This window comes from Pongo pygmaeus, chromosome 15 (genome assembly GCF_028885625.2).
Source record: "Pongo pygmaeus isolate AG05252 chromosome 15, NHGRI_mPonPyg2-v2.0_pri, whole genome shotgun sequence".
Taxonomy (NCBI): Eukaryota; Metazoa; Chordata; class Mammalia; order Primates; family Hominidae; genus Pongo; species Pongo pygmaeus.
The window spans coordinates 32,933,867-32,957,713 of NC_072388.2; the positions used below are offsets into that span (position 1 = coordinate 32,933,867).

The 23,847-nt window shown below is 45.0% G+C and overlaps 1 protein-coding gene across 10 annotated transcripts in view; it reads right to left on the reverse strand.

Annotated features, from left to right (window-relative positions):
- SNX6 (sorting nexin 6) overlaps positions 1-23,847 on the reverse strand; it is an 87,131-nt gene that overhangs the window by 44,435 nt on the left and 18,849 nt on the right. For 2 of the 10 annotated variants that reach the window (XR_010123693.1, XM_063651539.1), the window contains exons 1-5: positions 22,023-22,088; positions 21,819-21,866; positions 6,703-6,813; positions 1,683-1,787; positions 370-480 (exon numbers count right to left, since the gene is read on the reverse strand). Coding sequence is in view for 7 of the 10 variants with exons in the window: in XM_063651539.1 (XP_063507609.1) it covers positions 370-480; positions 1,683-1,787; positions 6,703-6,813; positions 21,819-21,866; positions 22,023-22,028 (381 nt within the window). In the remaining 3 variants the exon portion in view is untranslated. Of the gene's footprint in view, positions 1-369; positions 481-1,682; positions 1,788-3,322; positions 3,391-6,702; positions 6,814-21,818; positions 21,867-22,022; positions 22,511-23,847 lie in introns of those variants that run through there. The other 8 variants (XM_063651541.1, XM_063651542.1, XM_063651536.1 and 5 more) reach the window with 7 other exon arrangements.

Below are 23,847 nucleotides of genomic sequence, written 5' to 3' on the forward strand. Positions count from 1 at the left end.
ACTTTGGGAGGCCAAGGTGGGCGAATCATCTGAGGTCAGGAGTTCAAGACTAGCCTGGCCAACATGGTGAAACCCTGTCTCTACTAAAAATGCAAAAATTAGCTGGGTGTGTTGGTGCATTATTGTAATCCCAGCTACTTGGGAGGCTGAGGCAGGAGAATTGCTTGAACCCAGGAGGCAGAGGTTGCAGTGAGCCGAGACTGTGTCACTACACTCCAGCCTGGGCAACAGAGTGAGACTCCATCTCAAAAACAAAACAAAACAGAACAGAACAACAGTTCACAAAAAATGCTAAACAAGATTCCAAAACACAATGAAGTACCTAAAACCTCCTAGAAAATGGAATTAAAATGGAGTCTCAATACTTACGATATAACCTGCATAGTCTTCATTTTCAACAAAGGAATCATGAAGCCAGATAAATTCCTCATGTTGCCGAACAACTGAAAACTCGTTTTGTTTAAAATTTGGCAATGAACTCTGTAAAGATAGAGATTTTCTTGAATAAAAATCAAATTTACACTAAAAAGTTTTTTGAAACTGGGTCTTGCTCTGCCACCAGGCTAAAGTGCAGTGGAACAATCTCGGCTCACTGCAGCCTCAACCTCCCAGGCTCAAGCAATCCTCCCACCTCAGCCTCCGAGTAGCTGGGACTACAGGTACAAACCACCACACCTGGCTAATTTGACTTTTTGTAAAGATGAGGTCTCACTAAGATGCCCAGGCTGGTCTTGAACTCTTGGACTCAAGTGATCATCCTGCCTCGGCCTCCCAAAGTGTTGGGATTACAGGTATGAGCCACTGTGTCAGGCCTTAAAAAGTTTTTAATAAATATTTTCTATCATTTAAAAAAATTCGTCTTATATCAAGACTATTAGTGCCCTTTAAAGTCTATCATAAAACTCTTGAGCTATCTGGACAAAATTATCTTCGGATTGTCGGGAAAGTAAGTTTACAGACTTATTATATTGTACTGCTACAGTTACTTAAAAGTTATGTCATTAATATATATCAAACTCAACTATTCAAACAACGGAAAGAAATCTGCAATCTGAAAATGTGCTCAAGAACTGAAATCTAATAAAAATAATAATTTGTGGCCGGGCATGGTGCCTCACAGCTGTAACCCCAGTACTTTGGGAGGCCAAGGCGGGCGGATCACCTGAGGTCAGGAGTTCGAGACCACCCTGATCAATAAGGTGAAACCGCGTCTCTACTAAAAATACAAAAATTAGCCGGGCGTGGTGGCTTGTGCCTGTAGTCCCAGCTACTTAGGAGGCCGAGACAGGAGAATTGCTTGAACCCAGGAGGCGGAGGTTGCAGTGAGTGAGCCAGGATCACGCCACTGCACTCCAGCCTGGACGACAGAGACTCCGTCTCAAAAAAAAATAGTAATAATAATTATTTGTAAGACAGTAATTTGACTAACAGAAAGAACAGTGAAATTGAAAGTAACAAGAATGGTAAAAGATACTAAGAAAAATTTGGAAAAAAATTAAATTTGCCTTCTCTCTAGGTTCTGATTCTCAGAATATTAATCTAAAAAAAGTACATTTTCCTATACCTATTTTTGTTAAAATAGTCTCTTTCCAATTATGTTTAAAACCCAAGTCCCGGTCAACATATCACATATGTAGTATAATAAATGGCTAAAACAATAGAAAGTACAAAATCACATTTACCTTTGTGTGAACAGTGAATTTTACTTTATCCCGCTCACTAAGAGCATCAGAAATGTCCACCTGCAGAGCAGCATCACTTTGAAGATCTACATTTATTGCTTTAAGCTAGAAAAAGAAAACCAGTATCTTAATGAAAATCATGTGCTTTTATATAATTTCATTTTTTCTCTCAGACAAGGCAATGCAAAAACAAAACAAAAATAACAAAAGATTATTAAGTCTAAACAGGTACTCATGTCCATTTAACATACATATTATATACATTTTGAAGCAGCTGCTTTGGAATACGCTATTACCTTAATTCTATAGTATTCAATTCTAGAATTTTCATTTTATAGTATTCAACTATATTCTGCTTTATGTAAGTCACTGAGCTAGTCATGATTTATTATAGTTTAGTTACAGTTTATTTCAAAAAGAAAACTTTTCAGCCAGATGTGATGGCTCACATCTATAATCCCAGCACTTCAGGAGGCTGAGGCAGCAGGACTGACTGAGCCCAGGAATTCAGGACCACCCTGGGAAACATAACAAGACCCTGTCTACAAAAATTGAAGAAAAAAAAAAAAGAAAAAAGAAAATAGCCAGATATGGTGGTGCACACCTGTGGTCTCAGTACACGGGAGGCTGAGGCAGGAGGCTTGCTTGAGCCTAGGTCAAGGCTACAGTGAGCAGTAATTGTGCCACTGCTCTCCAGCCTGGACGACAGAGCAAAACCATCTCAAAAAAAAAAAAGAAAAACCTGTCTCAAAAAAAGAAAACAAAAAACAAACCTATTTTCCAAGAAAGTGGTCCCTCTAAGCTCAAGTGCTCTAAAATTAAGGAACGTGTCTGCCTTGAAGCACAAGAAAAATTATAAAAAGACTATCAAGCAACAATTTTAACTCCTGCCTCTCTATATTCAGGAATATACAATGAAACTATCAAATATAATTAAATATATTAATGTAAAGTGCTAAGAAAAATACTAGCATACAGTAAGTACTCAATAAGTAACTCCATAAACTACATTTGAAGAAATAAATATATTCCCTATTTAGTGCTTCCACTTTCTCATCTATAAGACTCTTCTACTTATAATTTTTAAACTTCATCTGTTTTTCTTACTCTTTAAACAATAAATACTGTAACTTGTTTGGGTAATTTTGAGACTTACGAAAGAGTCAAAACACTCAAAGATAAGTCTTAGCTAGCTGCAAAGACATGAAATAGATTGTTTCAAAGATGGTACTCTAGTTGTAAAACCTAGGACTTAGAGAATCTCACCTGGTCATTAGTATCTCAAATTTTAATTATATTGTAAATGAACAAAACGCTGAATGCAAATACAAAATTGTTTACTCAATGATTTCAAATATATATACGTGTGTATATGTATATATATATATATATAATTTTATTTTCTGTTTTTGAGACAGGGTCTCACTCTGTTACCCAGGTTGGAGTGCGGTGGTGATCTCTGTTCACTTCAACCTGTGCCTCCCGGGTTCAAGTGATTCTCCCACCTCAGCCTCCTGAGTAGCTGGGATTACAGGCGTGCGCCCCCACATCCAGCTATTTTTGTAGTTTTTGGTAGAGAAGGGGTTTTGCCATGTTGGCCAGGCTGGTCTTGAACTCCTGACCTCAAGTGATCCACCCACCTTGGCATTCGAATTGCTTGAGCTCAGGAATCTGAGACTAGCCTGGCCAACACGGTGAAACCCCATCTCTACAAAAAATACAAAAGTTAGCCGGGCACATGTTGCACACCTGTAGTCCCAGCTACTTGGGAGGCTGAGGTGTGGGGAATGGCTTGAGCCCAAGAGGTGGAGGTTGCAGTGAGCTGAGATCATGCCACTGCACTCCAGCCTGGGCAATAGAGCCAAACCCTGTCTCAAAAAAAAAAAAGGAGGGGGAAGCCAGGTGCGGTGGCTCACACCTATAATCCCAGCACTTTGAGAGGCCGAGGCAGGTGGATCATGAGGTCAAGAGATTGACACCATACTGGTCAACATGGTGAAACCCCATCTCTACTAAAAATACCAAAATTAGCTGGGCATGGTGGCGTGCACCTGTAATCCCAGCTACTTGGGAGGCATAGGTTGCACTGAGCAGAGATCGTGCCACTGCACTCCAGCCTGGTGAAAGAGTAAGACTCCGTCTCAAAGAAAAAAAAAGAAACCTGTTTCCTTTTTTCTTTTTTGGAGATGCAGTCTCGCTCTGTCACCCAGGCTGGCGCAATCTCGGCTCACTGCAAGCTTTGCCTCCTGGGTTCACACCATTCTCCTGCCTCAGCCTCCGGAGTAGCTGGGACTACAGGCGCCCACCACCACACCTGGCTCATTTTTTGTATTTTTTTAGTAGAGACGGGGTTTCACCGTGTTAGCCAGGATGGTCTCCATCTCCTGACCTTGTGATCCGCCCGCCTCAGCCTCCCAAAGTGCTGGGATTACAGGCGTGAGCCACCATGCCTGGCCTCCTTTTTTCCTTTAATCACATTCAGGCTACTTTTTGTTTTTTTAAACAGAGACAGGGTCTTGCTATGTCGCCCAGGCTGGTCTTGAACTCCTGAGCTCAGGCAATCCTTTCACCTTGGCCTCCCAAAATGCTGGGATTACAGACGTGAGCCACTGAGCCAGGCCAGGCCACTTTTAAGATGTTTATTGTGGTAGGCTGAATAATGGCTCCCCAGGAGGTATCTACATCCAAATTCCTAGGAGCTGTAAATGTTACCTTATATGCCAATAAATGACTTTGCAGATGTCATTCAATTATGGATTTTGAGATGGGGATTTTGAGATTATCCTGGATTATCCAGGTGGGCCCTAAAGACAATCGCATCTTTTTTTGAGATGGAGTCTCACTTTGTCCCATGAGGTTGGAGTGCAGTGGCTCCATCTTGGCTCACTACAACCTCCGCCTCCCATGTTCAAGTGATTCTCCTGCCTCAACCTCCTGAGTAGCTAGGACTACAGGCATGTACAACTGGGCCCAGCTAATTTTTGTATTTTTAGTAGAGATAGGGTTTTGCCATGTTAGCCAGTCTGGTCTTCAACTCCTGACCTCAGGTGATCCACCCGCCTCAGCCTCCCAAAGTGTTGGGATTACAGGCGTGAGCCACCACGCCGAGTCAGGACGTTATCTTATATATAAAAGGCAGAGGCCAGGCACCGCTGGTGGCTCACGCCTGTAATCCCAGCACTTTGGGAGGCCGACGCAGGCGGATCACCTGAGGTGGGGAGTTCAAGACCAGCCTGACCAACGTGGAGAAGCCCCATCTCTACTAAAAATATAAAATTAGCCAGGTGTGGTGGCGCACGCCTATAATCCCAGCTACTCGGGAGGCTGAGGCAGGAGAACGGTGTGAACCTGGGAGGTGGAGCTGGCAGTGAGCCAAGATCATGCCACTACACTCCAGTGACAGAGTGAGACTCTATCCAAAAAAAAAAAAAAGACACAGAAAAAAATACTCCAGTAACTAATGAGAAGGTCACGTGACCATAGAGGCAGATTAGAGTAATGCAGCCACAAACCAAGGACTGCTGCTGCTGGCAGCCACTGAAAGCTGGAGGAGGCAGGGAATTCTTCCCTAGAGCCTCCAGAGGGAGAGCTGGCCCTGCCAGATTGATATCCTGACTTCTCTGACTTCAGCTCAGTGATACTGATTTCTGACTTCCGGCCTTCAGAACTGTGAGAGAATAAATTTATGTAGTTTTAAGCCATCAAGTTTGTGGTAACTTGTTACAGCAGCCACAGGAAACTAGTTCATTTATCATACAGGTTCTGGAATAACTGTAGCATTTCTCCACTTCTTACGTTTTCATTGCTTAGTCTAGCACTTCCAAAATACATCTAATAAGAATCAACCTGACTGCTTGTTAAAAATACAGAATCTGGCCGGGCGTGGTGGCTCACACCTGTAATCCCAGCACTTAGGGAGGCCGAGGCGGGCGGATCACGAGGTCAGGAGATCGAGACCATCCTGGCTAACACAGTGAAACCCCGTCTCTACTAAAAATACAAAAAAATTAGCCAGGCGTGGTGGCGGGCGACTGTAGTCCCAGCTACTCCGGAGGCTGAGGCAGGAGAATGGCATGAACCCGGGAGGCAGAGCTTGTAGTGAGCCAAGATAGCGCCACTACACTCCAGCCTGGGCAACAGAGTGAGACTCCATCTCAAAAAAAAAAAAAACAAAACAGAATCTGGGGCCGCATGTGGTGGCTCACGCCTGTAATACCAGCACTCCGGGAGGCCAAGGTGAGTGGATCACGAGGTCAGGAGTTCAAGACCAATGTGGCCAAGATGGTGAAACCCCGTCTCTTACTAAAAATACAAAAATTAGCTGGGCCTGATAGCAGATGCCTGTAATCCCTGCTACTCGGGAGGCTGAGGCAGTGAACTGCTTGAACCTGGGAGGCGGAAGTTGCAGTGAGGTGAGATGGTGCCACTGCACTCCAGTCTGGGAGACAGAGCGAGACTCCGTCTCAAAACAAAAACAAAAACAAAAAAAAACAGAATCTGGCCGGGTGTGGCAGCTCACACCTGTAATACTAACACTTTGGGAGGCTGAGGCGATTGGATTACTTGAGCTCAGGGGTTCAAGACCAATCTAGGCAACATGGCAAAACCCTGTCTCTAAAAAAAACTGAAAACAATAACCAAAACAAAAATTAGCCCAGCCTGGTGGGACACACCTGTAGTCCCAGCTACTTGGAGGGCTGAGACAGCAGGACTGCTTGAACTCAGGAGGTCGAGGCTGCAGTGAGCCAAGAAACTGCCAATGCACTCCAGCCTGGGTGACAAAGTGAGACCCTGTCTCAAAAAAAAAAAACCAAAAAACTCCAAAACCAGAAACAGAATCCCAGGCCTATCAAAACAGGAACGTCAGGCAAAGGCCCTTAAAATGTGTTAACTGAATACACCAGCAGACATTTTCAGGATTTTCCTTGCCTTTATATTCTGTCAAAATTTCCTCTCAGCTGTTAATATGTTGTTCTTAATATTTATATGAAATATTTTGGCCAGCCAAGGTGGCTCATACCTGGAATCCCTGCATCTTGGGAGGCCAAGGTGGGAGGATCGCTTGAGCCCAGGAGTTTGAGACCACTGGGCAACACAGCAAGACCACTGGGCAACATAGCAAGACCTGTCTCTACAAAATAAAACAATTAGCTGGGCATGGTGGCCCACATTTATAGTCTCTGCTACTCAGGAAGCTGAGGCAGGAAGATCAAGAGTTTGAGGTTGCAGTGAGCTATGATTGCACCACTGCACTCCAGTCTAGTTAACATAGTAAGACCCTATTTCAAAAATTTTTTTTCCAGATTTCCTATCTCTATGTACACTTTTGCTTTCAGATTTTTTTTTTTAACTACTGATCTATCAGTTTGGAAGCATACCTTTCAGAGATATCTACATTTGAGAAGATGTTATTTATTCTTCCAATTTAAGATTATTTCAAGTTATTAAAACAGTTCTTTCTCTTCCATTTCCTTATCCTTCTATACTAAATATACTGTTTCCCTTTATTGTTTAGTTTTTTTTTTTTTGATAGCACAACACTTGGTTTCTTAAATTGTAACTTTTATCTATATAAAATATCCCTGTACTATCCACCTACCATACTCACAGGCTTAAGTGATCCTCCTGCCTCAGCCTCCTAAGCAATTGGGACCACAGGTGTACACCACCACATCTGGCTAATTATTATTATTTTTTAAGAGATAGGGTCTCCCTATGTTGCCCAGGCTGCTCTCGGCCTCCTGGGCTTAAGTGATTCTCCCACCTTGGCCTCCCAAAGTGCTGGGATTATAGGCGTAAGCCACCGCACCTGGCTAAATTCTCTCTTGTATACCTTATTAAAGCATGTCATCCATTTATATATTGCCTTAAGAGCTATTACCTCAATCTACCATTTGTCTTTTCCTTTTCTTTTTTTTTTTTTTTCCCTTGAGACAGAGTCTCGCTGTGCTGCCCAGGCTGGAGTGTAGCGGTGCAATCATTGCTCACAGTTATACTGTCAAACTCCTGGCTTAAGCAATCCCCTCCCTCCTCGGCCTCCCAAAGTGTTAGGATTACAGGTGTGAGCCTGTAATAGGACTTGTGACTGGCCTAAGTCCTATTTATAATAAACAAGATGTATAATGGAAAAGCCAGTCCCCAAAATAAAATCACCCCCCACCATCAGTATAAAATATCACTGAAAAGTTAACATGCTATCATGGTTCATCAATTCTAGATGCATATTTTTTTATAACATATCTGAAATAGGAATGTTTCAGATATGTTATAAAACATATCTGATCACGGCTCACTGCAATCTCCACCTCCCGGGTTCAAGTGATTCTCTTGCCTCAGCCTCCTAAGTAGCTGGGATTACAGGTATGTGCCACCACACCCAGCTAATTTTCGTATTTTTAGTAGAGACAGGGTTTCACAATGTTGGCCAGGATGGTCTCGATCCCCTGACCTCATGATCCATCTGCTTCAGCCTCCCAAAGTGCTGGGATTACAGGTGTGAGCCACCATGCCCAGCCAGGAATGTCTTTCAATTGATGACAAATTACAATTTAACTAGCAACATTTTTTTTTCTTAGTGGTACATAAAAAAAAGATAAGTCTTTCAATCAACTGCATCTTAAATCTGATAAAATATATTGTAGATTTTTTTAATTTTAAAGAGACAGAGTCTTGCACTGCTACCCAGGTTGGAATGCGGTGGCACAATCATAGCTCATTTTAACCTTGAATCCTGGGTTCAAGCAATCATTCCATCTCAGCCTTCCAGGTAGCTGGGACTACAGGCTCACACCACCATGCCCAGCTAATTTTGAGATGGGATCTCACCATGTTGCCCAGGCTGGTCTTGAGCTCGTGAGTTCAAGTGATCCACCCCTTGACCCCGTTTGGCTTCCCAAACCACTGGGATTACAGGTGTGAGATTTAGTGTTCATTACATAAAATGTACACAAATTGTCCAGGCAGATTTTCTTCTCAGTTTAGCAAAAAGTCAATCATTTTAGAGGGTTTTATTAAGGACCGGAGTCAAGCAAACAACTTGTGTTTCATAAAAGTTTAATTGGCTGGGTGTGGTGGCTCATGCTTGTCATCCCGGCACTTTGGGAGGCCGAAGCAGGAGGATCACAAAGTGAGGAATTTGAGACCAGCCTGGCCAACATGGTGAAACCTTGTTTCTACTAAAAATACAAAAAAGAAAAAAAAAAATTAGCCGGGCGTGGTGGTGGGTGCCTGTAATCCCAGCTACTCAGGAGGCTGAGGCAGGAGAATTGCTTGAATCCAGGAGGCGGAGGCTGCAATGAGCCGAGATCGCACCACTGCACTCCAGCCTGGTCAAGAGAGCAAGACTGTCTCAGGTAAAAAAAAAATTTAATCAACTTTCTGCAACTAGTGAGTTCAGTTTGAAGAAATGTCTAATTAGATTACATTCAATGGCTTAATCTTTTTCTGGAACAATAAACACTGGACTGTCTTTTGTCAGAGGCTGACTAGGTTAAACATTTGTGTCACTGGTCAAGAGAAAGATTATGACAAAAAAATATGGATTAAGTATCATTAGATACTACATAAATGTAGTATCATTAGAAGAACAATTTAAAGACCCTGACCTGTGACCTGTTGTTCCACATATAATTACTTAGTAAAAGGCTGGGCGCCGTAGCTTATGCCTGTAATACCAGTACGTTGGGAAGCCAAGGCAGAAGGATCACTTGTGGCCAGAAGTTTGAGACCAGCATGGGCAACATAGTGAGATCTTGTCTCCATAAAAAATTTAAAAATTACCTGGGTGTAATGGTGCACATCTGTGGTTCCAGCTACTCAGGGGGCTGAGGCTGCAGTGGGCTGTGATTGTGCCACTGCATTCCAGCCTGGGTGACAGAGTGAGACCCTGTCTCAAAAAAAAAAAAGACTTGGGCCGGGCGCGGTGGCTCACGTCTGTAATTCCAGCACTTTGGGAGGCCAAGGCAGGCAGATCACGAGGTCAGGAGATCAAGACCATCCTGGCTAACACAGTGAAACCCTGTCTCTACTAAAAATACAAAAAATAAGCCAGGTGTGGTGGCGGGCACCTGTAGTCCCAGCTACTTGGGAGGCTGAGGCAGGAGAATCGCTTGAACCCAGGAGGCAGAGCTTGCAGTGAGCCGAGATTGCACCACTGCACTCCAGCCTGGGGGACAGAGCAAGACTCCGTCTCCAAAAAAAAAAAAAAAAGACTTAGGAAGACATTCACTACTAGTTACTATACTGACTAGTGTACTATGAAGTATCTAGCTTAGAACATCCCTAAGAAGTCAGTTGTTCATATTTTGACAGCAACGCAAATGTAGAGAGATGGATGAGTGGATGGGATGGGGCAAAGAGGAAGGAAGAAAGAAAATAACTTTTACTCTTACAATAGTCTTCCAACTGATCTCTTACTTCAGCCCTTGCCCCTCATAAATTTATTCCCTACAGGGCCACCACTATGATATCATTAAACTAGAAATCATTTCTCTGCTTAAAATCTAAGGAGTTTCCACTTGAAGAAAAGCTGAATACCTTACAGTGGCCTACCAGGCACTATAAAATCTCCATCTGATATCATCTAATTTACCATTCCTCTGGCTCACTATAGTCCTCCCATGTGGCCTCCTTTTTCGGGGGGGGGATGGAGTCTTGCTCTGTCGCCAAGGCTGGAGTACAGTGGTGCGATCTCAGCTCACTGCAACCTCCGCCTCTCTGGTTCAAGCAATTCTCCTGCCTCAGCCTCCCTAGTAGCTGGAATTACAGACGTGCGACACCATGTCCAGCTAATTTTTGTATTTTTAGTAGAGACGAGGTTTCACCATGTTGGCCAGGCTGGTCTCGAACTCCCAACCTCAGGTGATCCACCCACCTTGGCCTCTCAAGTGCTGGGATTACAGGTATGAGCCAGTGCACCTGGCCCTCCTTCTTTTTTGAACACACAAACATGCTGCCGTTTCAGGGAGTCTTTGCACCTGCTGGTTCCCTCTGCCTGGAACACTCTGCCCCCAGATACGTATCTGCACAGCTCACTTCCTTCAAGTCCTTAAGTCTTCCTCAGGAAGGCCTTTCCTAGCCACCCTATCTAAGAGTGCAGCTCAAACCATCCTCCCCTCCCAGCCCAAAAATCCCTACTCCTCCCTCATTTTTCTTCATAATGCTTATTCAAAACCTAATATACTTTACTTTTTAAAAATGTCTCTTCATGACTGTAATTCAGCTCCATGAAGACATAGGTTTTTGTCTGTTTTGTTCATTGCTATATTCCCAGTGGAAGTTCTCGACAAATATTTGTGGAATGTAAATGAGGGAAGAGGAAAGAAAAAAAGGTGGTAACCACAACTGGGCTATAAAACTATTTTCAGGTAATTACAGTATGATCAACTAAAAACCCCATGATAGAAGTAAAATTTGATTGGCCGGGCGCAGTGGCTCATGCCTTCAATCCCAACACTTTGGGAGGCCAAGGTGGGCAGATCACGAGATCAGGAGTCCAAGACCAGCCTGGCCAACATGGTGAAACCCCGTCTCTACTAATAATACAAAAATTAGCTGGGTGCAGTGGTGCAAACCTGTAGTCCCTGCTACTCGGGAGGCTGAGGCAGAAGGATCACTTGAACCCAGGAGGTGGAGGTTGCAGTGAGTTGACATTGCACCACTGCACTCCAGCCTCGGTGACAGAACACAACTCTGTCTCAAAAAAAATACATATATATATATAGAGAGAGAGAGATAGAATAAATATAAACACTAGGCAATACAGTAATATGCGGCTATTTAGTAAACTTTTTTTTCAGCACTTATACGCAAACAACTGTCCCAGGTATTGTGGAAGATTTAAAGTGAACAAAAAGCCCTGCCTTCAAGAAATCTGTTTGCAATGAGGAAGACAATCAATCTTATGTAATATAAAATTAACTGCTTCCTGCTTTCTCCCCACCACTTGTACCACATGTACAATGTAACCTCATCAACACCTCCAGTCCTGTGACCTTTCCATTTATTTCCAGTCTGTCAGCACTCTCTCTGCTTCACTCCTTTTCCAATCCACTCCACGAATGCCATTCCAATACCTTTCCTGCTGGTCCCTTCAACTCTCACTGCTCTTTTACCATACCTGGCTCACAAATTCCCATACTCAGGATCTACTTATCTTTTATTTATTTATTTTTTTATAGAGATGAGGTCTCACTATGCTGCCCAAGCTAGACTTGAACTCCTGGGCTCAAGCGATCCTCCCACCTTAGCCTCTCAAATGCTGGGATTACAGGCATGAGCCACCTGGCCTCAAGATCAATATAATCTTCAATGTTTACATTTGGGCTGCTGAGTATGGCTAGAGAAAAGTCACCATTGTTTGTACTGTTTCATTTCAAATTAATGGTCTCCAAATTGCATATGCTCTTTCAAAACCACTCAGCCGTCCAGTCCTGTGCAACTCTGCTCAGCTCCCCTTTTGATTCCCTGAAGCAACAATTCCAACTTTTACTACCACATTACACCCCACCCTCAACAAGTGAACTTGCCTCCTCCAGCCCAGAGAAATAAATGCCAGCAGCTGTTTATTCTCTCAGGTCCACCAACACACCTTTTTACAAATAAATTTTGCCTCACAGCTGGTCATGGTGGCACACGCCTGTAGTCCCAACTACTTGGGAAGCTGAGGTGGGAGGATCACTTGAGCCCCAGGAGGTCGAGGCTGCAGTGAGCTGTGATGGTGCCACTGCATGCCAGCCTGGGCAACAGAGCAAGACTATGTCAAAAAACAAAAACAAAAACAAAATTCTTTACATGAGTACCTAATTTCCAAACCAATGATATTTTTCAGTCTTCTTGGCCTCTCTGCAGTATTCTGCCTTGGTATCATTCTGACCACTCCTTTCTTAAAACTATCTCAACTTTTTTAAAAAAAATCATTATTTTTAAAACTGGAGATGGGGCCGGGCATGGTGGCTCACGCCTGTAATCTCAGCACTTTGGGAGGCTGAGGCAGGAGGATCACTTGAGGCCAAGAGTTTGAGACCAGCCTGGGCAACATGGAGAAACCCTGTGTCTACTAAAAATACAAAAATTAGTTGGGCATGGTGGTGCACACCTGTAATCCCAGCTACTCGGGAAGCTGAGACACAAGAAACTGCTTGAATCCAGGAGGCAGAAGTTGCAGTGAGTCGAGATGGTGCCACTGCACTCCAACCTGGGTGATAAAGTGAGACTCTCCCTCAAAAAAAAAAAAAAAAAAAAAAAGGTGATGGGCATCTCACTCTGTCACCCAGGCTGGAATGCAGTGGTACAATCATAGCTCATTACAGCCTGTGATCAGGCAATCTTCCCGCCTCAGCCTCCCAAGTAGCTAGAACTAAATGCATGTGTGACCACACCCTGCTAATTTTTAGTTTTTGTAGAGACAGGATCTCCCTACAGACTGGTCTCAAACTCCTGCGCTCAAGTGATCCTCTTGCCTCGGCCTCTCAGAGTGCTGGGATTATAGGCATGAGCCACTGCGCCAGCTTCTCCCAACTTCTGAAGTCTCCTCTGATTCACCTCCTATCCCTCTTAGCCCCATTAAGCAATCATCTTTGCTCCGGCACTTAAATGCTGGTTTCCCTTGGGTGCTAGCTAATGTTGGAAATATCAGCCATTCTCAACTAATAATTCCTAATTATATCTCCAATTCAGACTTTTTATTCTAAGTTCCCAATCTGAATTTCAAGTTACCAACTAGACATAGCCACCTGGATGTATTCGCTTATTAAACAACTGAGTGCCCTCAATGTATCAAGCACTGTCCTACATGTTAGGGAGACAGCAGTGAAGAGACACAATCCTCAGCCTTACAGATCTTACATTCTAGTTTGGTGGGGGCGGGTTAGATGCCTCACAGGCACTTTAAATCCAACATACCTGGAACCAGACTTATGACCTAACCTCTAATCCTGCTCTTCCTTCCTATATTCTATGTTTTCTCCTCCTCCCTTGCCCAGCCCATGTATTACTTATTCAGTCACTATGTCCTGTCTGTCTCCTAAACATCTCTTTACTACATCCCTTCCTTCATCCCTCTTCCACTGCCTTAGTTCTACCTTTGTCATTTCTCATCTGGACTGTTGTATTAGCCTGTTAACTGGTTTCTTTGCTTTCTGAAAGGAAGCATCAATCTATCCTCTATATTAGAATAATCCATAATGCTTTTTCACCTGGGCATGTCTTTCCTTTTTTTTTTTTTTTTTTTTGAGATGGAGTTTCGCTCTTATCGCCCAGGCTGGAGTGCAGCGGCGTGATCTTGGCTCACTGCTACCTCTGCCTCTTGGGTTCAAGTGATTCTCCTGCCTCAGTTTCCCTAGTAGCTGGGATTACAGGCACCCACCACCACACTGGCTAATTTTTTTTGTATTTTTAGTACAGTTGGGGTTTCGTCACGTTGGCCAGGTTGGTGTTGAACTCCTTACCTCAGGTGATCTGCCCACCTTGGCCTCCCAAAGTGCTGAGATTACAGGCATGAGCCACTGCACCCGGCCTGGGCATGTCTTTCCTAGCTTAAAATTCCTCAGTACTGGCCGGGAGCGGTGGCTCACACCTGTAATCCCAGCACTTTGGGAGGCCGAGGTGGGCGGATCACGAGGTCAGGAGATTGAGACCTTCCTGGCTAACACCGTGACACCCCATCTCTACTAAAAATACAAAAAGAAATTAGCCGGGCGTGGTGGCGGGCGCCTGTAGTCCCAGCTACTTGGAAGGCTGAGGCAGGAGAACGGCATGAACCAGGGAGGCGGAGCTTGCAGTGAGCCGAGACCGTGCCACTGCACTCCAGCCTGGGCAATAGAGCAAAAAAAAAAAAAAAAATTCCTCGGTACTTCCCACTGCCTGGAGTCTTTCACTATGCACTATATACTCTGTCTGTACTAGCTGCATGTACCTTTGCAACCTCTGCTCCAGTAACAACAGGTGCTCCAGGAGGAACCAAATTACCAACACATGCCATCCTCCCTGTTGGAAAGCAGGCCAACAGTACAGTGGTTAAGAGCCAGGCCCTAGAGCTAGATTGCCTCTTTGACCACGGCTCCTACGGCTGTATGACCTTGGGCAAGTTATTTAATGTCTCTGCAACTCAGTTTTCCTTTCCCAAATAGGAATAACAGTAGGTGTATTTCATAGGGATTTGAGAATTGAGTTTATACGGAAAGTCCCTGACATGAAGTGAATGCTATGTAAGAGTGTAACTATCATTATGTCTTTACTACTACCCCTTCCCCTAAAGTTGAACACTTTTACTTTGTACTCCCATACACTTTATCGCAAGGGATTATAACTCTATCTCCTTCACTACACTGTGATGGTCTCAGGGCAGGAACTTTGTCTTATTGATCTTTTTGATCCTCAGCCAACATAATATATGTCACATTTTTATGTGAAATAACTATCAATAAATGTGGCATGTGTTTAAGCTAAAAAGTGTGCAGGTGCGAAACAAAATGCAAGCATCTGGGCCAAATTCAAGTTGAATTTCAAGTGAAAGAAAAGGTGAGGGGAAAAAAAAACACTGAAATGCATGCATAAAACAGACAGTCAAGTGTAGACGTACTTGGGCAATCGGGAGTAGACAAGAATATGGGGGAGGGGATATTGAGAAATGAAGCCAGTCAGAAAAGGTTATGAACAGAGTTGAATGTTAGCCTAAGGAATTTGGACCTTACCCCCCAAAAAAATGAGGTCCAAGGAAGTCCTTTTCACTAACGTGCTATATGGTTTAATCATTTTAGTAATATAAGTAATCTGACGACTGAATTGGAAAGTAGAAAGACTAAAGACAGAGACTAACGAGAGGTACTGCTACAATCCAAGCAGGAAGAAGCAAGGAGCTTAAATGGGACCAAGCACATGAAAGATGGGATAAACAACATTTCCAAGGGGAAATTAACTGGCCTCAATGACTGTTCTGATATAAAGATGAAGGATATGACTCAGAGGTTTCTTGCCGGCACAACTGGAAAGTGATGCTATTAATGAAGATAAGGAATACAAAGGTAGGAGCAAGGCTATGAGTACAGGAGAACAAGTAGTTACTCCACCTGAAGTAATTCTTGAAAACAATAAACATATTATTTAGAATTGAAATCAAGGGCAAAGAGAATCATGCCATCACTCTGGCATGCACTGTTCTTATTTAACAAGCACATCAGAAAAAAAATGTGTCCAATTCAAAGGGCTCATTTGTGTACTAAATAATATGTTACTGTCCTTTATTTGGGGGAGAAAAACCTATTATACAGAGGTAGGGCTAAAGAGATGAAAATGTGGCCAATATTTTTCAACACTATGTATTCTTGAAGCCTGCTTTTTAAATTTCTCACAAAACAATATTTTCCTTTTTTTTTTTTTTTTTTTTTTGAGACAGTTTCGCTCTTGTCGCCCAGGCTGGAGTGCAATGGCACAGTCTCGGCTCACTGCAACCTCTGCCTCCTGGGTTCAAGTGATTCTCCTGCCTCAGCCTCCCAAGTAGCTGGGATCACAGGCACCAGCCATCACGTCTGGCTAATTTTTGTATTTTTAGTAGAGACAGGGTTTCACCATGTTGGCCAGGCAGGTCTTTAACTCCTGACCTCAGGTGATCTGCCCATCTCGGCCTCCCAAAGTGCTGGGATTACATGCATGAGACACTGCGCCTGGCCAAAACAATGTTTTCTTAGGGCGCTAAGGTTCTGTTCTAATAGAAATATCATGATGAAAATGTACGGCTGCTTAAAGATTTATTTAAAAACACTGACTTTAATTTTGCTTACTTGTAGCTGGACGCCGTGGCTCACACCTGTAATCCCAGCACTTTGGGAGGCTGAGGAGGGTGGATCATGAAGTCAAGAGATCAAGACCATCCTGGCCAACATGGTGAAACCTCGTCTCTACTAAAAATACAAAAATTAGCTGGGCGTGGTGGCGTGCACCTGTAGTCCCAGCTACTCAGGAGGCTGAGGCAGGAGAATAGCTTGAACCTGGGAGGCAGAGGTTACAGTGAGTCAAGGTCGCACCACTGCACTCCAGCCTAGCGACAGAGCAAGGCTCCGTCTAGAAAAAAAAAAAAATTTGCTTACTTGCTGCTTTACATGAAAGGCTAGTTCTTATTTTTGAATGTGCTGTCCCCTTTGCAACTCATATCAATATGTACTTCATGCTTTTTCTCTGTCAAAACTCCCTTTTCTTTTTGAGACAGAGTCTTGCACCGTTGCCCAGGCTGGAGTGCAATGGCATGCTCTCAGCTCACTGCAACCTCCGCCTCCTGGGTTCCAGTGATTTTCCCGCCTCAGCCTCCCGAGTAGGTGGGATTACAGGTGCCCACCACCATGCCCAGCTAATTTTTTGTATTTTTAGCAGGGACAGGGTTTCACTATGTTGGTCAGGCTGGTCTCGAACTCCCGACCTCGTGATCCACCCACCTCCACCTCCCAAAGTGTTGGGATTATAGGAGTGAGCCACTGTGACCGGCCAAAACTCCCTTTCTTAAAAGGCTCAACAAGATGCTCTAAACTAAAAATGCAATGCCTAAAAGTTCTAATTATGGTAATCTATTTCTATCAGGACAAACACAATGTAAGGAAATTTAAACAGGCCAGATATTTCTATTCCTAAAATGAGGAAATAGCAGGATAACTTTGTGCAGCAGTAATCAAACTTCAGTGCACAAACAGAAACTCCTTGGGCACTTGTCAAAAAAGCAGTTATCGGCCGGGTGCGGTGGCTCACGCCTGTAATCCCAGCACTTTGGGAGGCCGAGGTGGGCAGATCCCCTGCGGTCAGGAGTTCGAGACCAGCCTGGCCAACATGGTGAAACCCTGTCTCTACTAAAAATACAAAAAAATTAGCCAAGCGTGGTGGCGAGCACCTATAATACCAGCTACTCAGGAGGCTGAGGCAGGAGAATCACCTTAACCCAGGAGGTGGAGGTTGCATTGAGCCAAGATCGCCACTGCACTCCAGCCTGGGCAACAGAGCGAGACCCTGTCTCAAAAAAATTTAAAAAAAAAAATGCAGTTATCTGCCCGTATGTAGAGGTGGGGCTGAAGAGATCAAAGTGTGACCAACAATTTTCAATACTGTGTATTCCCTACCCTAAGAGATTCTGATTTAGTGAGGAGGTGACACCCAGAAACTTTCATTCTGATTTTCAAACGCCCCAGGTAATTCTAATGCAAGTATTTCAAGGCCACTTTGAGAAACCTGTGCAGTGGCTCTGATATCAGAAATGTGTTTTAAAGTCCAGCTCTCCCATTTGTTGCTGTGTGACCTCAGACTACTAACTTAGTTTCTCTGAAGTTCGGATTTCTCATTAGAAAAAGAGGGATACTAAAGGCTTTAGAGGGATGATGAAATATAATGAAATATAAATATAATGAAACAATGATTATGCTGTGCCCACCTATAATTATATAATTATTATGATTCACCCAGTTCCACGGGACAAAAATAAGGAAGAACTGGGCAAGTGTACATATCCATCCTGATGTTCTAAAAGCGTTCTAATTCATGTTTTTTTCCATTTCCATATTAAAATTTTCATCTACAGGATTCTATAAGAACATCACAGTCAGGTGTGCTCTTTTGTCTTCCTCTCCGTTTAATTTTGTAATACATGAAAAAGTTTCGGGGCCAGGCATGGTGGCTCACGCCTGTAATCCCAGCACTTTGGGAGGCCGAGGCGGGCAGATCACAAGGTCAGGAGATCTAGACCATCCTGGCTAACAAGGTGAAACCCCGCCTCTACTAAAAAAAAAAATGCAAAAAATTAGCCGGGCACAGTCGCGCACTCCTGTAGTCCCAGCTACTCAGGAGGCTGAGGCAGGAGAATAGCATGGCATGAACCCAGGAGGCGGAGCTTGCATTGAGCTGAGATCACGCCACTGCACTCCAGCCTGGGCAACAGAGCAAGACTCCATCTCAAAAAAAAAAAAAAAAGAGAAAGTTTCTGGACAAATTACTTAAGGGCTTCCAGTTCCATGAGCAAATCTTTCTGAAGGCATAAAGCCATGAACACAAATATTCACCAAAAAATACTTTTCACATCATCAACATACTGAAAAATTAGTATTTTTACTGAACATTATTAAGATCCTCCAAGAAAGCAAATCCTGTTTGCTTGTGCTAGTAGACCCCAAAAATAGGACATAAAGTTATCTAAAGGTCATATGCTTTATATTTAGAATAATCAGTTTAATTGTGCTATAATCAACTCCTCTCACTTCATTAAGTAACTCTGCTAGTTTCCGCTATTTTAAAACCCGAAATACAATTTTTAAAATTTTTTTAGAGACAGGACCTCACTCTGTCACCCTGGCTCTCTCAAGCCATAGCTCACTGTTCTCAAGCTCTCAGCCCCTCAAATAGCTAGGACTACAGATATATACCACCAAGCTTGCCTAAGTTTAAAAAAAAAATTGTTGGCCAGGCACGTTGGCTCATGCCTATAATCCCAGCACTTTCGGAGGCAGAGGCGGGCGGATCACGAGGTCAGGAGATCGAGACCATCCTGGCTAACACGGTGAAACCCCGTCTCTACTAAAAATACAAAAAAAATTAGCTGGGTGCGGTGGCGGGCGCCTGTAGTCCCAGCTAGTTGGGAGGCTGAGACAGGAGAATGGCGTGAACCCGGGAGGCGGAGCTTGCAGTGAGCCAAGATAGCACCACTGCAGTCCGGCATTCCGGCCTGGGTGAAACAGTGAGACTCCGTCTCAAAAAAAAAAAAAAAAAATTCTTTTTTCTTTTTTTTTTTTGAGACGGAATTTTGCTCTTGTTGCCCAGGCTGGAGTGCAATGGCACAATCTTGGCTCACTGCAACCTCCAGCTCCCAGGTTCCAGTGATTCTCCTGCCTCAGCCTCTGGAGTAACTGGAATTACAGGCATGTGCCACCATGCCCAGCTAATTTTTGTATTTTTAGTAGAGACAGGGTTTCACCATGTTGGTCAGGCTGGTCTCGAACTCCTGACCTCAGGCGATCCACTCACTTCGGCCTCCCAAAGTGCTGGGATTACAGGCATGAGCCACCATGCCTGGTCTTAAAAATTTTAGGTAGAGATGGGGTGTTGCTATGTTGCCCAGGCTGATCTTGAATTCCTGCCTTAAACAATCCTCTTGCCTCGGCCTCCCAAAATGCTGGGATTACAGGTGTGAGCCATTGTGCCTGGCCGAAACTAAAAATCTTACCAACAACTAGTAATTCTATATGATGCTTTTGCTCTAACCTGCAATTCTAAATAATGCCTTTGTTTACACTGAGAAATTAGTTTATAAAAGTATGCAGCACCTTCTCCATCTTTCTTACTATTTAAAAGCTCGGCTGGGCACAGTAACTCACACCTATAATCGCAGGAGGATCACTTAAGCCCAGGAGTTTGACACAGGCCTAGGCAACATGGTGAGACCCTGTCTCTATAAAAACAAACAGGCCAGGCGTGGTGGCTCACGCCTATAATCCCAGCACTTTGGGAGGCCGGGGTAAGCAGATCACGAGGTCAGGAAATCGAGACCATCCTGGATAACACGGTGAAACCCCGTCTCTACTAAAAATACAAAAAATTAGCCAGGCGTGGTGGCAGGCGCCTGTAGTCCCAGCTACTCGGGAGGCTGAGGCAGGAGAATGGCGTGAACCCGGGAGGCGGAGCTTGCAGTGAGCCAAGATAGCGCTACTGCACTCCAGTCTGGGTGACAGAGCAAGACTCCGTCTCAAAAAACCAACAAACAAAAACCCAGCTAGGCATGGTGGCCCGTGCCAGTAGTCCCAGCTATTTGGGAGGATCACTTAAGCCCAGGAGGTCAAGGCTGCAGTGAGCTATAACCATGCCACTGTACTCCAGCCTGGGCAACAAAGGGAGATACTGTCTCATAAAACCAAATAAATAAATAAAAGCTTTATAAAAGTCATCAGTTCATACTAGCTACCTCATCTGTTATTACAAACAGCAATAACATCCCACAGTATTTTATCACCTACCAAATATGCACTAACAGATGTCTCTCTCACATTAAAACGGATAAGAAAAAGCAAAAGGGAAAACTGAAGTGCAGGCTGTGAAATGTGAAGGAACCATGGAACCTTGCTGAATGGTAATTATCATATATCAACATTTTCCAAGTGCTCACTTGTACAAGGGACTATAAAGATTACCACCCTTCAGCCAAGGAAAAAGGGGGTGGAGAGTGGGGTTGGAAGGAGGAATCAGAGCCCGGAAGGCTCTTTCTGAAGTAGAATGCAACTAACCTCAGAATACCAAGGGTAGAACGGAGGTTATCAAAGGCCTGGCGGTGTGTGTATGTGGGGGGTGAGGGGGTGGAGCACAGATGTTGGTCAAAGGGTACATACTTGAAATTTGCTTAGATCTCAAATGTTCTCACAAAAAAAAACTGGTAACTAGGTGAGGTGATGGATATGTTAGGTTGATTGTGGTACTCATTTCACAATGTATTCGTGTATTAAAATATAATGTATACCTTAAGTATACAATTATCAACAGTATTTGTCAATATACCTCAAAGAAGCTAAAGGTATGGAATAAAACACCAAGGAAATCCTGCCAAAGACAGGATTTGTTGGATGTTAGAAAAAGTAAAGATACCATGGACCACCTGCACTTTGCATAATCTAGTAGGGCACTGGACAGGGGTTGATTTGGCTACTGTAAAAATCCCTGCAAAATGGTAATGTAGACTACACCTGTACTATTTGAGAGAGACAGAAGGGTGGGCGGGAGCAAGTTCGAGATGTCCACACCGGGTGAAAATTGAGGGTGCCGCTGGGAAGGTCCGAGAATGGGTTTTCATGGCCCCAAAGTGGCGAGGGAGGGTGGGGGCGTTCCATCTCCTGCCTCCACTTCCACTTCGCCACCTGCACCCCGCCCCGGGTGGGAGTGGAGGTCCACCAGAAGGCCCGAACAGCGGCGAGGAACAAGAAAGCGGCCGCGGGTCCCCGGGAATCGGAACCGAGCGGCCCCTAGGGAGGAAGGGCTGCGGGAGGGTGGGGCGCGGTGCAGCGAGGAAACCGAAAGGAGGACTACGGGGAGGGAGTGCCGCGCGGCTGGGGACCCCTCCCCGTACCACACCCGTGGACCCAGGATGGGGAGGGAGGGTCCCGCGAGCGAAAGGGAGGCAGAACTTACTCCGCGGTCCTCTTCTGAGAGGAAGTCCGGGCCGTCGTCCAGGCCTTCCTGTGGGGTCGGCGGGCACGGCGCGCCGGGGAAAAGGATGAGATGGGGGAGACACAAAGGGAGACATTAGTGCCAGGCTGGCGCGGTCCCCGCGCCCGCCCCGCGCCCGCTGCCCCCACCGCGCTCCCGGGACTCGGCGCCGCGGAGAACACCCACCATCATGGCTGCTCCGAGGCGAGGGCCGGCGCAGGCGCGGATCCTCCTGCTGCCGGAGGGAGCCGGCGGCCAGGAGCGGGGCGGGGCGGGGCGGGGAGAGGCGGAGGCGAGGGGGCGGGGCCTAAGGGCGGCCCGCCCCGTCCCCGGCGCTGGACGCTCGAGTCAGTGAACCAGGAAGTTTAACAGGGCCCTCTGCCCAAGGTCAAGGCACCGAAGTCGGGAGAGCCTGAAGACCCAGACCTCATGGCTGGGGGCACCTCGCAGCTGGCGGGCTCTGACCAGGGAAGGGCCAAAAGTCACCCAGGGAGCTCTCCAGTTCCCCTGCCCCGAGGGCTCCAGCGAAAAACGATGCAGGCACCCTCCAGAAGCCATAATACATCATCTGGTCTTTGTATTATGCCACATAATAATGAATCACAATTAATATCATTTTGCCTATGGAAGTTGCTGGAAACAAGGACCTTCACACAGTCAGTAATCAGGGACTATAATCAAGCTTTTACCGCTGGCGGGGTAATGACTACCTCAGAGTTTGGGGCACTGATGGTTGCGAACTATAAAAATGAGCTGTTTTCATTACAAAAATATTCCTTTCCTTTGTTCGAAGAAACTTCCCCACACCTACTCTAACTGTCCAGGTGGTTAGCATCACACGGGATCCACAGGCATTTCAAATAACAGGAGAAAATCATACTTAATCCTAGAATCCACACGTTCCTCAGCTTGCATTCAGTTAAGGAAAGGCATCTTCAGATGTTCAGACCAGAAACCCTTAACCCATTGAAATCCATACTCTAGGGGCCGGGCGCTGTGGCTCACGTCTGTAATTCCAGCACTTTGGGAGGCCAAGGCAGGCGGATCACCTGAGGTCAGGAGTTCGAGACCATCCTGGCCAACATGGTGAAACCCCGTCTCTACTAAAAATACAAAAATTAGCCGGGCGTGGTGGTGCGTGCCTGTAATCCCAGCTACTCGGGAGGCTGAGGCAAAAGAATCGCTTGAACCTGGGAAGCAGAGGTTGCAGTGAGCCAAGATTGCACCACTGCACTCCAGCCTGGGCAACAGAGCAAGACTCTGTCTCAAAAAAGAAAAAAAGAAATCCTTATCTCCCTTACTCCTCATATCCAACCAAATCCTATGGCTTCTACAATTGATTGTCCTCTATATCTCTTTTTTTTTTTTTTTTTTTTTGAGACAGAGTCTCACTCTGTCGCCCAGGCTGGAGTGCAGTGGTGCGATCTCGGCTCACTGTAAGCTCCACCTCCAGGGTTCACGCCATTCTCCTGCCTCAGCCTCCCGAGTAGCTGGGACTACAGGTGTGTGCCACCACACCCGGCTAAATTTTTTGTATTTTTAGTAGAGACAGGGTTTCACCATGTTAGCCAGGATGGTCTTGATCTCCTGACCTCGTGATCTGCCCGCCTCGACCTCCCAAAGTGCTGGGATTACAGGCGTGAGCCACTGCGCCCGGCCCATACCTCTTTAATTAGTCCAATTTTTCCAATTCTCACAGCAATTACCATCAACTCTCGTCTACATCTTTGCAGTACTCTCCTGTCTCTACTATTTTCCATCACTCTCTCCTATTTTACATACTGCTGCCAGTTTTCCTCCTAAAACACAGATATTGATGATTATGCTACTACCCTGTTCAGTAATCCTTACAAGCCCCCATTACATAACGATTCAATTCCTCAGCCTACGATTTCAAGCCTTCTACATTTGAATCCCTCTCTACTCTGCCAGGCCCTCCATCCTATCTTATTGAAGTGAAGCTCTCAAAACAATATTAAACTTAACTGATATTTTGGCCGGGTGCAGTGGC